The sequence below is a fragment of the Drosophila willistoni genome (genome assembly GCF_018902025.1).
Source record: "Drosophila willistoni isolate 14030-0811.24 chromosome XL unlocalized genomic scaffold, UCI_dwil_1.1 Seg141, whole genome shotgun sequence".
NCBI lineage: Eukaryota > Metazoa > Arthropoda > Insecta > Diptera > Drosophilidae > Drosophila > Drosophila willistoni.
Genome location: NW_025814052.1, coordinates 9,921,423 through 9,935,662, shown reverse-complemented (window position 1 = coordinate 9,935,662; position 14,240 = coordinate 9,921,423). Strand labels below are relative to the sequence as shown.

General features: G+C 37.8%; 1 protein-coding gene across 3 annotated transcripts in view; it reads left to right on the top strand.

Annotated features, from left to right (window-relative positions):
• The window catches only part of LOC6641320 (glycine-rich cell wall structural protein 1.0), an 88,225-nt gene extending 78,868 nt beyond the window's left edge, over positions 1-9,357 (top strand). The window contains exons 3-5 of one of the 3 annotated variants that reach the window (XM_023175393.2): positions 708-857; positions 1,286-1,468; positions 8,136-9,357. In XM_023175393.2, the coding sequence (XP_023031161.1) occupies positions 761-857; positions 1,286-1,468; positions 8,136-9,049 (1,194 nt within the window). In that variant the 5' untranslated portion in view covers positions 708-760 and the 3' untranslated portion in view covers positions 9,050-9,357. Of the gene's footprint in view, positions 1-704; positions 858-1,285; positions 1,469-4,607; positions 5,127-8,132 lie in introns of those variants that run through there. The other 2 variants (XM_023175391.2, XM_023175394.2) reach the window with 2 other exon arrangements.
• Positions 9,358-14,240: the final 4,883 nt, after the last annotated feature.

The following is a 14,240-nucleotide window of genomic DNA, read 5'->3' as shown; positions in this document are numbered from 1 at the left end:
ATAAAACAATCCCCTTCTTCTAGTCTTACAAAAATTTCAAAGCTTATCTATAAATTTGACAACAAAAATTCACATATATTAAATATGTAAGGTCACATAGTTTGGAATGAAATGATATACCTACCGTATAGGGAGGGGATTTTATCATTTCACTTTGTTGGCCTACTACTAAATTGGGGGTTTCCCTTGCTTATTAGATTATAGAAAAATATATAGATTTAAAACAGGATATATGTATTTAAATACATTCAGAATATAAAGATCGTATAGCCAAACTCAATGAATTGATGGAATATCGATGTAGTTTGTCTCGATTTCTACTGCAATGTAGTATATGAGTTGTTTAGACGGGTTTTTCCTTCCTTCAATATTGGTGGGCGTTCTTTTTTTTGAAGGAAACTTATGTGACGCCATTTGGTCTATTGGCGCATCCTGCAACCGCAATGAACTTGAGCCAGCTGTCAATGTGATAAATAAACTTGGCTTTGGCTTTTGGTTCTGGCAATAGCAATGGCCTGCCTTCTTTGTATGTATGTATGTATATGTGGTAAAGTCTTTTTCCTGCAGCAGCATATAAATAATAATAATGATACCAACAAAATGAAAAAGATGCAGATAGAGAGCCAGATGATAAATCTACTGTCATTCATATGTACTATTGTCTATTTCACATTTTTATTTGTTTTTTTTTCTTTCTCTTTTAGCAGCATCAATTGAAAATACCAAAATCGTAAGCTTCAGGCAACGGTTTATTAAGGAAATGGGCGTGGCCTCAATGAGTAGAAGGATGTTGACATTGCCCTTGGCTGTGGCATTGATTGTTGTTGTCCTAAGCAATCAAGTGGATGCCTATTCGAGTGCGTATACGTAATTTGAGAAAGAAAATCAAATTTTGTTTTCTGTATTTAGTTTGAATATTTCAATCATTTGTGAAAGTGAAATAAGCTACATTTTGTTTTCCTTTTTTTTTGAGTTTTGTAAGAAGGCTCTCTCTGAATCAATAATATGTATGTCTCTACACAATATACTAACTTATTCATGACTCCATCAACTTCTCATAATCTCTCATCTCTTTGACCAAAAACTCAAACTAAAACGTTTTCCTCCTACTACTACTAACAATAAATATTATAACCTACTATTCGTGTATATCTTATATTATTATTTCCTTCTGTTTTTTTTTTTTATTTTTATAAATTTTCATTATTTTCAAACTCAACCTTGGTCCTTCCCCCAAAAAAACCAACTTAAACAAAAATAAAAAATATACTTTGGATGCCTGAAGAATATGGACGTGGTTGCGGTGACATTGGCTGTCTGCCCACCGAGGAGTGCGTCATCAGTAGCGATTCGTGCAGTTACAACCAACGCGATGGCAAGGATTGTGGCAGCTTTCCAACCTGTAAACGCAAAACGGGCTCCTCCTCAGCCAGCTCTAACCATGCTTCACCGTCGGTTAATCCGTCAGGTATTTATTTATTTTCCTTTTCTTTTTTTTTTTTGGTTTTCCTTTACTTTTTATTTTCAAATTACATATCTATCTATTATTGTTCTTCGGAATTTATTTTTAAGTCTGAATAGGGATTCCGGGAGAAGGAAAATAACCCAATCTTCATTCGTTGAATTCAAAATATGAACTGATTTTATTTACTAAAGTACGGAGTTTATATAGGAAATCTTAGGCTCTAGGAGGTAACAATTGTTCTTAAGGAGATCTTATTCTAGTACAACTCACACCCACGCATTCGGGGGTTGAAAAATTATTATTATTTTGGGCACGGTGTCGGCCACTTGACATCCTGCCGTCGTGATCGTTTGGGTTAGTTTACAATTACAAGTGTTTTTCCCACAACGCGTGTGGCTGATAGTAATTCTAGTCATATGCTAGGTTAGTTGTTTTGTGCCAAAGTACAGTTGTATTATATTTTCTTTCGTGCATCTGATTTGGTGAAGCCGCTTCAGATGAACCCGATGTTTATTCTTAAACATTCTGCAAGGGGCCACCAAATGGGGCAAGTGGGATTTATTTGTATAGTATGTAATTAGTTTTTTATTTAAGCGACCTTTAAATTGTTAGAAAACCATGCTTTGCCTCCGCTCGCCTCTCCTTAAACTCGTTCGAACTCCGCTCGCCTCTCCGATCTGCTCCTGCGGCCACCTGGCACCATCCTTTTCGTCTCTGAAACTATGTTGTTGCTCTTCTGCTAACGTGTTGCCTTTTTGCAAATATTTCATTGCTCTTCTGCTGTCCTTTGTTGGCTAATTGCAACTGTTTCATTGCTCTGCTGCTGATCTTTGTTGCCTACTTGCAACTACATACAGCGTTTGCAACGATATTAGTGTACATACACACTGCCGAAATTACTACAGTTGCTCCACTAGCCAAACTGCCTTTAAGATCGGTTAAAAACTCTCCCGCCGCTGAAGATACTACAGTTGCTCCACTAGCCAAACTGCCTTTAAATTCAGACGCACGCATTTTTTATTTATTAAGCAATAATATTTTGCTTTAATTTTATACTCTGTCTCTTACCACTGGTGGGGGAAAACAAGAGTTTTTTATTTTGCTACCTTTATCTGATCTTATCATAAGAATTCAGACCTTAAGGAGCTGATTGAACCTCTGAGTCTCTTACCACTGGTGGGGGAAAACTACAGAGTTCTTTTTTATCGAAGGACCAAACATGATCCATCCGGCTCGAAGGACCAAAATGAATAGGGATTCCGGGAGAAGGAAAATAACCCAATCTTCATTCGTTGAATTCAAAATATGAACTGATTTTATTTACTAAAGTACGGAGTTTATATAGGAAATCTTAGGCTCTAGGAGGTAACAATTGTTCTTAAGGAGATCTTATTCTAGTACAACTCACACCCACGCATTCGGGGGTTGAAAAATTATTATTATTTTGGGCACGGTGTCGGCCACTTGACATCCTGCCGTCGTGATCGTTTGGGTTAGTTTACAATTACAAGTGTTTTTCCCACAACGCGTGTGGCTGATAGTAATTCTAGTCATATGCTAGGTTAGTTGTTTTGTGCCAAAGTACAGTTGTATTATATTTTCTTTCGTGCATCTGATTTGGTGAAGCCGCTTCAGATGAACCCGATGTTTATTCTTAAACAAGTCCTTTTATTTGGAATTTCTATTTTCTTTTGTTTGACAATCTTAAATGCTTTTATAAACAATTCAAAAAACGAGTATTTAGTAGCGTTAGATTTAGTTTTTGTTTCAAAAAAATTCCAAAAATTGTTTATGTTTTGAAATTTCAAAATTTTGTATATTCTTTTGGCAGATTTCTCTTTCTTTGCCGAGTCTAGATAAACATAAATCGCCTAGTATATATCTCGAGTGGTAATAAAATAGATTCAAAATTATATTGAGTGAGAAATGGAAAATGAAATCCTTTTGAAAACAAATTGAAACCCATTAGAACTAAATGAATTTGTCTCAGCTTTGAGTCGATTTTAAAAAGGACATAACTAACAGAGTTCGTCTTAGTCTTAACCTTGGTATGTTGTTCGTTTGGTTACATTCCGAGGCGAGTTTAGTCTTAGTCTATAGTCTCCCAGGTAAAGATAATGCTACAGTTACAGGGTGAACATTTGAAGGGGCCTTCAGGTCATTGGCGTGAGTTGCATCCTGAAATCTGCTTCTAGCAGATTCAACTATTCAACAGGTGATGAGAGTTTTCTAAGAAGACTTTGAGGTAAATTTCAGAAGAACATAGAGTTCTAAAACTTTAGGAAGAAAAACTAATATTCTATTCAGAGTTACTGCTCTCCATTTTTCTACTCTTAAGAAGGATATACAAAATTTGGAATACAAGATTTGCGAATTTATAGATAACAAAAAGAAAACCAACAATTAGGATGCATTTAATGTTTGCTTTATTTATTTTGTTCACTTTTTGTGTTGAATGTATTTTATATAATACTTATATACTCAAGTACATACATAAGTATACTTGCTATATGTAAATCTGTTTCACACACACTCACACTCAAAAACAGTCTATGAATCATTCGCTCATTGCCTTATCGCCTCATTTTGCTTAGACAAATGCTTCACTCACTCACCCAACCACCCAGACTCAATCCGTTTGCATGCTTCCAAACGAACTTGGTTACTTGGATTCGAGTCGAAGGAATCATGAATGAAATGTCATATGTTTCTCTTTCTTTCTCTCTCTCTCTCTCTCTGTATATCGATATATTTAACACATACATGCTCACATGCTTACTAATTGATCCAACAGGATCAAGTCTGAATAATGGCCCCGAGAATAATATATTTGCACCTGCCTCATCGAATCCCACACTAAACACATATACATCGAATCTACAGCAAAATGGCGGCCATCAATTGAACCACGGTGTGATCAATGGTGGTGGGAATGGTGCCAGCAATGGCGGCCAAATCGATCAACCGAAAGTGAATCCAAATGCCGGAGCGGCTGGCGCCTCATCCACCGGTGTTATTGATCCGCATTATGTGTTCGGTGCCAAGCATCATATGCCCATTATACCCAATATGCCCATATTTCCATATAACTCACCCACTTCGGCGCCCTCGTTTCAACAATTTCCACAACCCAATCATCCAGGTAGCGTCCTCAATCCGGGCTATCCCATGCATGGCCTACAGCCGGTGAATCCGTACAATCCACCCTTCGTTTTTGGCCAGCTACCGTTCAATGGCGGCAGTCCATCCGGTACTGGTGGACCGCCCAATGGTGGTGGCGGCGGTCTCGTCGGCGGCGGCGGCGGCTTCAATGGCATGCCCAGCTCCACATTGGGCATCCTGGGCGGCGGCGGCGGTGGTCTCGCCCCGTATGGCAGCAATTATCAGGGCTATGCGAATTCCCATCATCAGAATGCCAATATGTATAATAAACCGCCGCCACAGTATCAAAATCAGAATCAACAGAATCCCTACAATCGCCAGACCCAGGCGCATCCCTCGGCAGCGGCGTCGCTAATCTCGTCGAGCTATACCCTTGGGTTGTTGGTACTGCAGCTGCTCCTCCTCCTCCTCCGCACGTAATCAATGTAATCTGGAAAACAGCCAACCAAAATGACGATCAATTCAAAACTAAAATATTTTTTACTCCTATTGATTTTATAATTAACAAATTTGTCTTCTTTTATTTCTTTTCTCTCGATTTTAAGTTTATATATTTTTTACTTTTGCTTGGCAGTCCGGGAGCAAGCAGCAGGAGCATAAATATTAGTAGTAGCTGTTGATGACTACTTAAAGAATTACACACATAATTACCCTGCGTGTATGTGTGTGTGTGTGTGTGTGCATGAAGAGAAAGAACACCCTGTTAACAACAAAAAGTTCTTGCCAAAAAAAATGGGAGAAAAAAAAGCTCAACTTGCCTTTGAGCGAATGTTTTTTCACATTGTTGGCAAATTTCAATTTAATATTGTTGTGTGTGTGTGTGTGTGTGTGTAAGTGTGCGTGTGTGTGTGTGGGTTAGTTCATTTGTGTGGTGTATCCCATGGTGCCCCTCTTCCACTTTCTCTCTCATTCTGTCTATCTGCCACTGGAGAAGGCTGCTTCTTTTTTGCAGCTCAATTAAATTGGAATTTAATTTCGGGCTTAGACAGATTGAGAGAGAGAGCAAGTGGGGGAGAAAGAATCCTTGCCGCAGGCTAGCCTCAATAACCCTCAAACACACACACACACACACACACACACACACCCATGGAAATACACACATAAACAGATACCCACATGGCAAGTGGGGTTGAGCGACTTTGATGTTGATGTTAATTTCATTTTTGTTGATGTTACGTTTTTGCGGTCAGACTCCATCGAAATTGTAGAAGATTCTTTGAGTTTTTAGCTTCTATTGCTGCTGCTCCTGTCTGCTGCCACTCCCAGTCTCAATTTCAAACCCAGACCCAGACCCAGACCCAGACCCAGACCTAGACTCAGAGCGAGAGCCAGAGCCAAAGCCAGACTGTTCGATCCGTATCCAGTTTTAGTTGCAATCGAAACCCGGACCTCAGATTGTTGTAGATACTCGTACACAGGATACGGATACGCATGTCAATCAAAATGCATAATGAGTTAACGCTCTCACTCTCTCTCTCTCTCTGCTCCTCTATCATTATCTCTGTCCCCTAACCCCTCTTCTGTCTGTCAGTCTGTCTGTCTGGTCTTTGGGACTGCTAAATGAAAGATTAAGTCGGAGATGAAGTGATGCAGCATCAAGTGCATCCTAATGAACATTTGATGCTTTCAATTCTCTCCAAGTATACATATACAAAGTTATACAACAAAAACAAAAAAATAACAGAAAACAAAAAAACCGAAAATCGAAAAACTCAAATATAAGGTGTTTTAAAAAAAATAATACATAGGTAAAACCGAAACTTGAAATCAAAATAAAAAACAAAACAATTCGCATTTATAGAGGCAACAAATTTAAAAGCTGCCAACAAAAAACCAAAAAAAAAGGAAAATAACTAAAGCCAATAAGTGAAGCAAAACTAAAAAAAAAACTAGTTCTCAAAAATGTTCAAAGCCCACGAAAATAATGATAAATGTAATCGAAGAAAAAACAAAACGAACTAAAAAAAAAAAAACAAAATGCAAAATAATTAATAATATTTGATAAAGTTTTAAATTAGTAATTGGATCATGGTTTTCAAATTTTAATTTTTTTTTTTTTTGTTTTTACAAATCGATTTTATTATATATATTAAGTTGTTGAGGAGGAAAAGAAAATAAAACACAAATTAAATTGAATACACACTATGAATAATACATTTAAATAAACTTAAAGAAATGTGCAGTGTTGAAAAACGAAATGCAATTGGTATCGAATTCTAAGCAAAACTGCCATTCAGCATAAAGTTGTTTTTTTTTTCTTCTATTATTAAAACATCGGGGTCACCAAATTAAAAATAATTTAACATTTCGCCAGCATTGCATCATATAAGCTTAAATTACTCCGTCCGTTTCTTCAAAATATAGTTGAACAATTTTTCAATTTCACTTTTTAAATTTAAATTTAGAGCATCATTTTTTGGTATTTTTCATTGATTTGCAAAGTAATTTCCAAGGTATTTCCTTTTATTAAACATTACAAAAAAAAAAACTCAACTAAACAGTATTACATGAACCGAAATAACCACAAAACCAGACATAACTAAAGCATTTTTATTCAGATATATGTATATGCATGAGATACTAATCTTTTCATAAATGGCATAAATGGTGCGCATACCACTAAAAACCAAAACCGAAACAAAAAAAAAAAAACAAAAAGTATTCAAGTATTTACTAAATACAACAATTTAATACTAAAATTGAAACGATAACAAACAAAAAAAAAAAAAAATGTACATAGCATTAAAAGTATATACAATATATATATATATATATATATATATATATATTAGGCAGCGAAGACTTATAAACCTTAAGCTATATAAAATAAAAAAAGAAAACTCAAAGTTGTGTAGATTAACAGACAAAAAAAAAAAAGAAAAACGAAAAAAGCAAAGAAAAGCAAATATCGAAAAGGCAAAATAATTAATCAAAATGAAGTCAAAAAAACGAAAAAGTGAATTTAATAATAAGCCAAGGTTATTTAGCATAGCTAAGTTTAAATAATGAGAACAGAGGGCCACACTGGCAAATGAAGCTGCAGTCACACTAAAGCATAGTGTTGGGCAATGATGTGTAGGTAATCCTCATGATTGTCACAAGGATTGACATTCTATTAAGTCACAGTGTTGGTGAATAATTTGTAGAGACGTCTTCAGCTTTGTATGGCCACACTTAAAGACAGTGTTGACTAATGAGCATCATCGAAACATAGTGTTGGCCTTTTCCAGTGCCGCCCTTCCCCTGATCTTCCCCCTGGACCCAATTCTTTTACCATTTACCCATATCTGCTTTTGCTTTTACCTTTCATTAAACCGCTCTTTATATTTTTTTTTCTTCTTTCGTTTGTGTTTTCTTTTTTTGTTTTTCTTTATGTACATTTTCATCGCTTTTCGTTGTGCGTTGTGCGCTTGTGGCTAACCTTACCACACTAATCAAACTACTACCAATACAAACTACTGCTACTACTACTACTACCTACCACGTACAACAACAACAACTGAAGAAGTAACCAGCGGCAGTACCCACAACTCATACGCTCCAAACTCACCAAGCGCTCCGCTACCCGATGCGGATGCGGGTGGTGCCGGCTACGGTGGCGGCGGTGGCAGTGGCGGCGCTGGCGGTAACGGTGGCGGTGGATATGGTGGTGGCTTCTCGGCTGGCGGTCATAGTCTCTATCCCAGTCTACCCAATTCAAATCCGAATGGTGCTAATGGTGGCGGTGCAGCATATAATCCATATGGCGGCTATCAGCCACCACAACCACAGCCGGGCGGCTACAATCCCGGTGGCTACAATCCAAACGGTGGCTACAATCCCTATATGGGCAACGGCGGTGCTGGCGGCTATCAACCACCAGTTCCTGGCTATACCCCTCCAGCACCTGGCTACGACAATGGCGGCGGTGGACAAAAGCCAAAGGACAAAGAGGGTGGCGGTTTCTTTTCGAATTTCTTCTCCAATCCAGCTGTGAGTCAAGCTGTCTCCGGTATCATTGCAGGCCAGATAGCTAAACAGTTGCAGGGCGGCGGCAACGGTGGTGGCGGCGGCGCTGCTAATGGTGGTGCAAATGGTGGCTATCAGCCAAGTGGTGGTTACGGCAATGGCGGCGGCGGTGGCGGCTCATCCTCTTCTGGTGGCACCAGCAATTTGCTGGGCGGTCTTCTTGGCTCTGTTCTATCTGGCGGTGGCAATAACGGAGGTGGCTCTAGCGGTGGTGGTGCCGGCAGTTTCATCGGCAGCCTTCTCAGTGGCGGCGGCGGCGGTGGCGGTTCCAATCGCGGCGGTGGTGGCCTCGGCGATCTACTCAACTCGAAGAATTTCGGAGGCCTCTTCAGCGAGAATCCATCGTCATCTGGTTCATCGTCCTCGTCGGGTGGAAGAGCAAGTTACCCCACTCAAGCTCCTTACTATGGCTAATGAGAGCGAATTGACCAGCATTTGATCAACTTTTTTTTTCCCCCTTCTTCCCCCCCACTTTTCTTCGTATGGCAATGTAATCAAATACACAATATATATATATATATATATATACACACACATATAACACAATGATTATAGAAATATAATAAACATTTGAATGGACTTAAATGACAGCTAATTGAGAGACACTTTTTCAACAAAAAGAAAACAAAAAAAAACACAAAAATAAATTGAATTCATTTGTAAATAGAAAATAAAGATAATACAAAATATACGTAAGACATTGAAAGCCAGACTAAACTAAATCTGAGTTTGATTTCAACCCATGGCCTCCAATATAGGTGAGTATATTTCCTTATATTTCAAACCAAGCACTGATTATTTATTGCATTTACTTATAGTATGTATACTCAAACTAGATAATCCAAGTCCCTAAAAGTGCAATTTCCAAAAACATTAATAAGCCGAAAATGTCTACAAAACTTTTCTTTAGTTTGGCTGCTTGGCAAATTTCACAAGTTGAAACAATAAAATAGTCCAAAAATTAGATTTTGATTGCCCAGGGTATTAAATTCCTCATCTTCTGTGGGAGCAATAGCCAACTTTCTGTGTGTTTGTGCAATGAAAAATGTATATACATAGTATGTAAAGTTAAAAGTTTGTTAGTTAAAAGTTAATAATAGTTCAGTTTGTTAAATTTTGGGTATATATGATTAAATGATAAAAGGCCTAAGCCTTTATTTAAAATATTTATTTAATATTAATACCAACCTGCTCACCTTTCTGCCTTTGTTTTAAAATCTTAACAATTAATTAGATTTTGACCTCAAGCCGGCTAGGACCCAATTTTGGATAAAATTTTATATTTTTACTTCGAAGTTTATTGAAACAAACGTGAGCAGGTTACGTGTTCATTATCAGACTTTTCGAGCTAAGCTGCACCGACGTTTGTATACCCTTGTGTAATGAGAACCATTCAAAAATCGTTAATTTCTTCAATAAATTTCTTTATTTTAGTTAATCGATAAATAACATCCAAATACTACGGTGGGGAATTGAACCACGATCCTTCATATTCAATTGCCAGTCATAAAACTGGCCCATTTCTTAAAATTTTTGAAAACTTTTCTGCTTACCCTACTTTAATAAGATTTTTTGTATATTTCAAGTAAGATATTTCTCAAAAAAGTAGATTTTCGAACGCTGATTTGTGTGGCAGTTCTATGTTATAGTGGTCAGATCCGAAAAATTTTCAAACTTGTTCATGATTAGGCAATAATTGCTATCGATTTGGCTTTTCGAGCTGATCGTGAATGTATAAGTATAATTAGATCGTGGAGTTGGATATTAAATTTATGTTTTTTTCATCTTATTTGATATCAGATCACTTCAGGCCTGGACTGGGACCCAAAGGGCCCACCGGGCATATATATATATGCTTCAAAAACTATTTCCGAGGAAAAAAGTACACATTTTTAGGTTAAGTATGATCGTTTATGTGGATAAAATAAAAACAACTTCTTACATATAATTTTAAACGTATCTTCCAAGTATCCAGTAGTTAGTATCCATTTTGCCTACTCGCTCGCACTGTAAAATATTAAGGGGAATAAATGCTCTAAATTGAACTTGAACTGATAAATATATGATAATTTTAAGTTTAATGGTTTGTTTAATTGTCTTGAAACTGGCCGTCGCACGGTTCAATCTCCTTAAAGGCTTAAATTTCTTTTCGCAAAGCATTACGTATACGCCATGTTGCCATATAAGGCCAGAGAATATTGTCAAATTCTAGTAACCGAGAGCAACAAACACATTACAAACAGAAATAGTTCTGAAATACAGTACAGAGTATAAAATGGCAAAAGGTTGCTTGTTTCTAGTAAAATTGAGACAAGTTCAAATTTAAGCCACTGCCTAATTCAGTTTAGCTTTATAAAATACATTTTGGTTTAGAAAATACATTTAAAATTTTCAGTAATATTTGAAAATCGATGTCAGGTATGTGCATACATAACTCTGCGACATTCTTTCGATAAATTGCTTAAAAGGAAACAAAACAAACAAAAAAAAACCTTGAGTTTTTGAACTATTTCACATTCTATCCTATCCCCCTGCTCGAAAACATTGTTTTAAGTTAAGAGTTGTAATGCGGCACTTGGCAGACAGCAGTCGCCATTGGTAAGTCGCCAGTAACCCGAACGAGTTAGTGAGTTAGCCGCCAGGATTGTTGCCATAGTTGCGTTGCCATTGCCGTGGCGTGGCCATTGCCGTTGTGCCTTCTCCTAGCTTCCTAGGGTTACAGTCACAATATATTATGCGCTAAGCTCCTCAACTATTCCAGAAGAAGAGCGAACTAGATGGAAGGCAACATCAGGGCCAGGGTGGCCATTTGGCTTTCGGTTAACCGACTACAATTTTGTAATTTATTTAAGTAATAAAATAAATATATGTACATACATTGTGCACCTGCATAGCAAAAGCAAACACACGCAACGCACATGTGTGAAGGAGAGCAGGGTCGGCTGGCTGGCTGGTCGGTCGTTCAGTTGGTCGGTCGGTTGGTCGTTTCGTTGGTTGGTTGGTTGGTTGGTTGGTTGCTTGTTGCCAAAGTGAAAGTGCGCTTCAAGTGCACGGAGCACCTACTTGGCCAAAGTGAATTTAGTGTCAAGTGCAGGAAAATGTGAAAAGCAGCTGCGAGTTAGTTTTTCATATTTAAGCAGCACTCGAGCGACAACAACAGCAGCAACAGCAAAAGCAACATAACGATGATGAGAACAACATCAGCGAAACAACGTACAGTGGAACAAGCCAATGGACAATGGCATAATGAAGAATACAATTTAAGCAAATTAAATATAATCATAATCGATCGACTGAGGAGCCATAAGGAATTGAGAGATTTCATTTTGATCAGTCTATATCCGTGTGTTTTACTTTCAAATGGTTTATTTCTTGGCTTGCAACCACTGTGCAGCAAACCAGCACATCAATCCCCACCCCATTTTCTAGGACCCCCTCCGCCCTCGCCCCCTTAATTCCACCATGCACATCGTCATCGTCATCGACATAGTCGGCGGCGTTGGCTTTGGCACTTGCAGAAAAGTGGATACTGGCTCGGGTTATGGTTTACGTTTCTCTTTTTTTTTTTTATTTTCCTATAGGGCAAAACAATGACGAGACGCATTTAGAAGCCTTTTCCCTGTATGTGTGTGTGTGTGTGTTTGTGTGTTTGTGTGTTTGTGCGATGCCACGAGGCAGCGGATGTCGTTGACTTTTCAAGTCGCATTAGAAGCGGCACAGTGAGTGGGAATGTGAATGGGACTGGAGCAATGGAGATGTAAGAGTGAATGACGACGGGAACGGGTGTGGGAGGCAGGAAGCATAAAAATACATGTAAGAGGCTTTCAGCTTATTGTTGTGGCACTGTCGCGTTTTTATGATTGCACGCAAGGCTCCACTGGCTCAACTGACTCCTCGTCTCAGCTTAATTTTATTGATATTACACGTACTTGAAGTCGAATATCAGGTTGATACCCGTTCCCAATTGCAACACCTCCGCACTTCAAGCCCATTGGCCATTCATTTTTATGTGAATCAAGAGCGAATGGGTACTAAGTTGATCAATTTATATATGTATATACACATATGCCCTATATATATGTGTGTGTATATGCAATTACGGTAATATAATCAGTCTTCAGTCATATCTCTCTCTCTCTCAAAATATTAATAGCATACTTTTTGGGGTCTTCTTAAATTTACGAAAGTTTTGTTCTTGATAGTTAAACTGCCACAACAAACTATGTATGTAACAGCAACTAATTACGACAACTACAATATAGGCAAACACACACACACACACATCTATTAAATAGTTGTAGTTAGTTCGGGTTCTTTTGTCTGTATATGTTGTTGTTGTTGTTAGGCAATAAAAATGCTACAACTTAATTAATTAAGTGCAAATGATAAAAATGACCAAACAGCATGAAACACACACAACAAGAAAGAACAAAAAAAAAAAAAAAGAAAAAAGAAGAAGAAGGGCATACACACACGCATGCACACACACACACACATACATACATACAATGGTAGCACAACAACAAGGAAAAAAACTAATTAAGTTTTATGTGCAATTTTCGTGGCTGAAAAGTTTCGTTTTGTGTGGCTATTGTGGCAAATGCTGCTAGCGCTGCCACATAGAGAGGCAGTCAAGGAATACACTGGAACAAGGCGGCCTTTTGGGGCTGGGCCTGGTTGGAGAAGCTTGTAGGGGGTGGAGGGGTTGCCAGTTCGGTTGCCAGTTGGCGGAAAGTGAGCCATGGCACGTTACGTTACTAGGACGTCACGTTTTGTTATTTATTCTGATAGTTTCGTCTGTAGTGTGTAGCTCTGATTGTGAAACGCCAGAATGATGGGCGGGCGGGATGTGTGGGAGGTGTGGAGTCGTCGGAAGAGGCTATAAGCGAAATCTCTGCGCTGACATTTGTCGCGACGATTAATGAACGTTAAGGCCGCTCGTTGTCTGCGGGTTTTGCCTTTAATCTGTGACCATTTATTTTGAGGCCATTAGAAAAACTCTTTCTACTTATGTATGTGTAGTTGTGGCCAAATAATGACCAGCCATTAAATGTTAGATAAAACTTATTGAATTGGAAGTCAGAAATAGCCAAAGAATTCACAAATTCATTCAACTTTACACACTTGCCACCATCAAACGGAAGACAATCAAAGGGTATTAAGGTTAATGCTTAACCAAAATTCTAAGCAACTTGATAAAAGTTTAAGCACTAAGTATATGTGTATGCATTAGCATTGAAACGATGACTGCAAATAACTTTTTCAAATCAAATATATTCGTTTCCGATTCCTCTTACTTTTGTCGGAATCGGTTTTAAAACTTGCTCTCGCTTCCGCTTTCGTGCCAAATTATTAGGTTTTAAATCGTTTGCCATTGAGTCATTGGAATAGAAAGTAATTGCAAATTTTCTAATCAATTCATAAAATTTATGACTTTTAAATATTTTTCTATTAATCTGTATTATGTTGAAAGTAATTCTAATTTCGTTCTGAATATTGATTTACAAGGATTATTCTTGGCAAGCAACTAAAATTTAATTGAGTCGGTAAAACGTGTGAAAGTAATTGAAATGAAATTGATCTGTTCTCGTTTTAAAAAGATTTT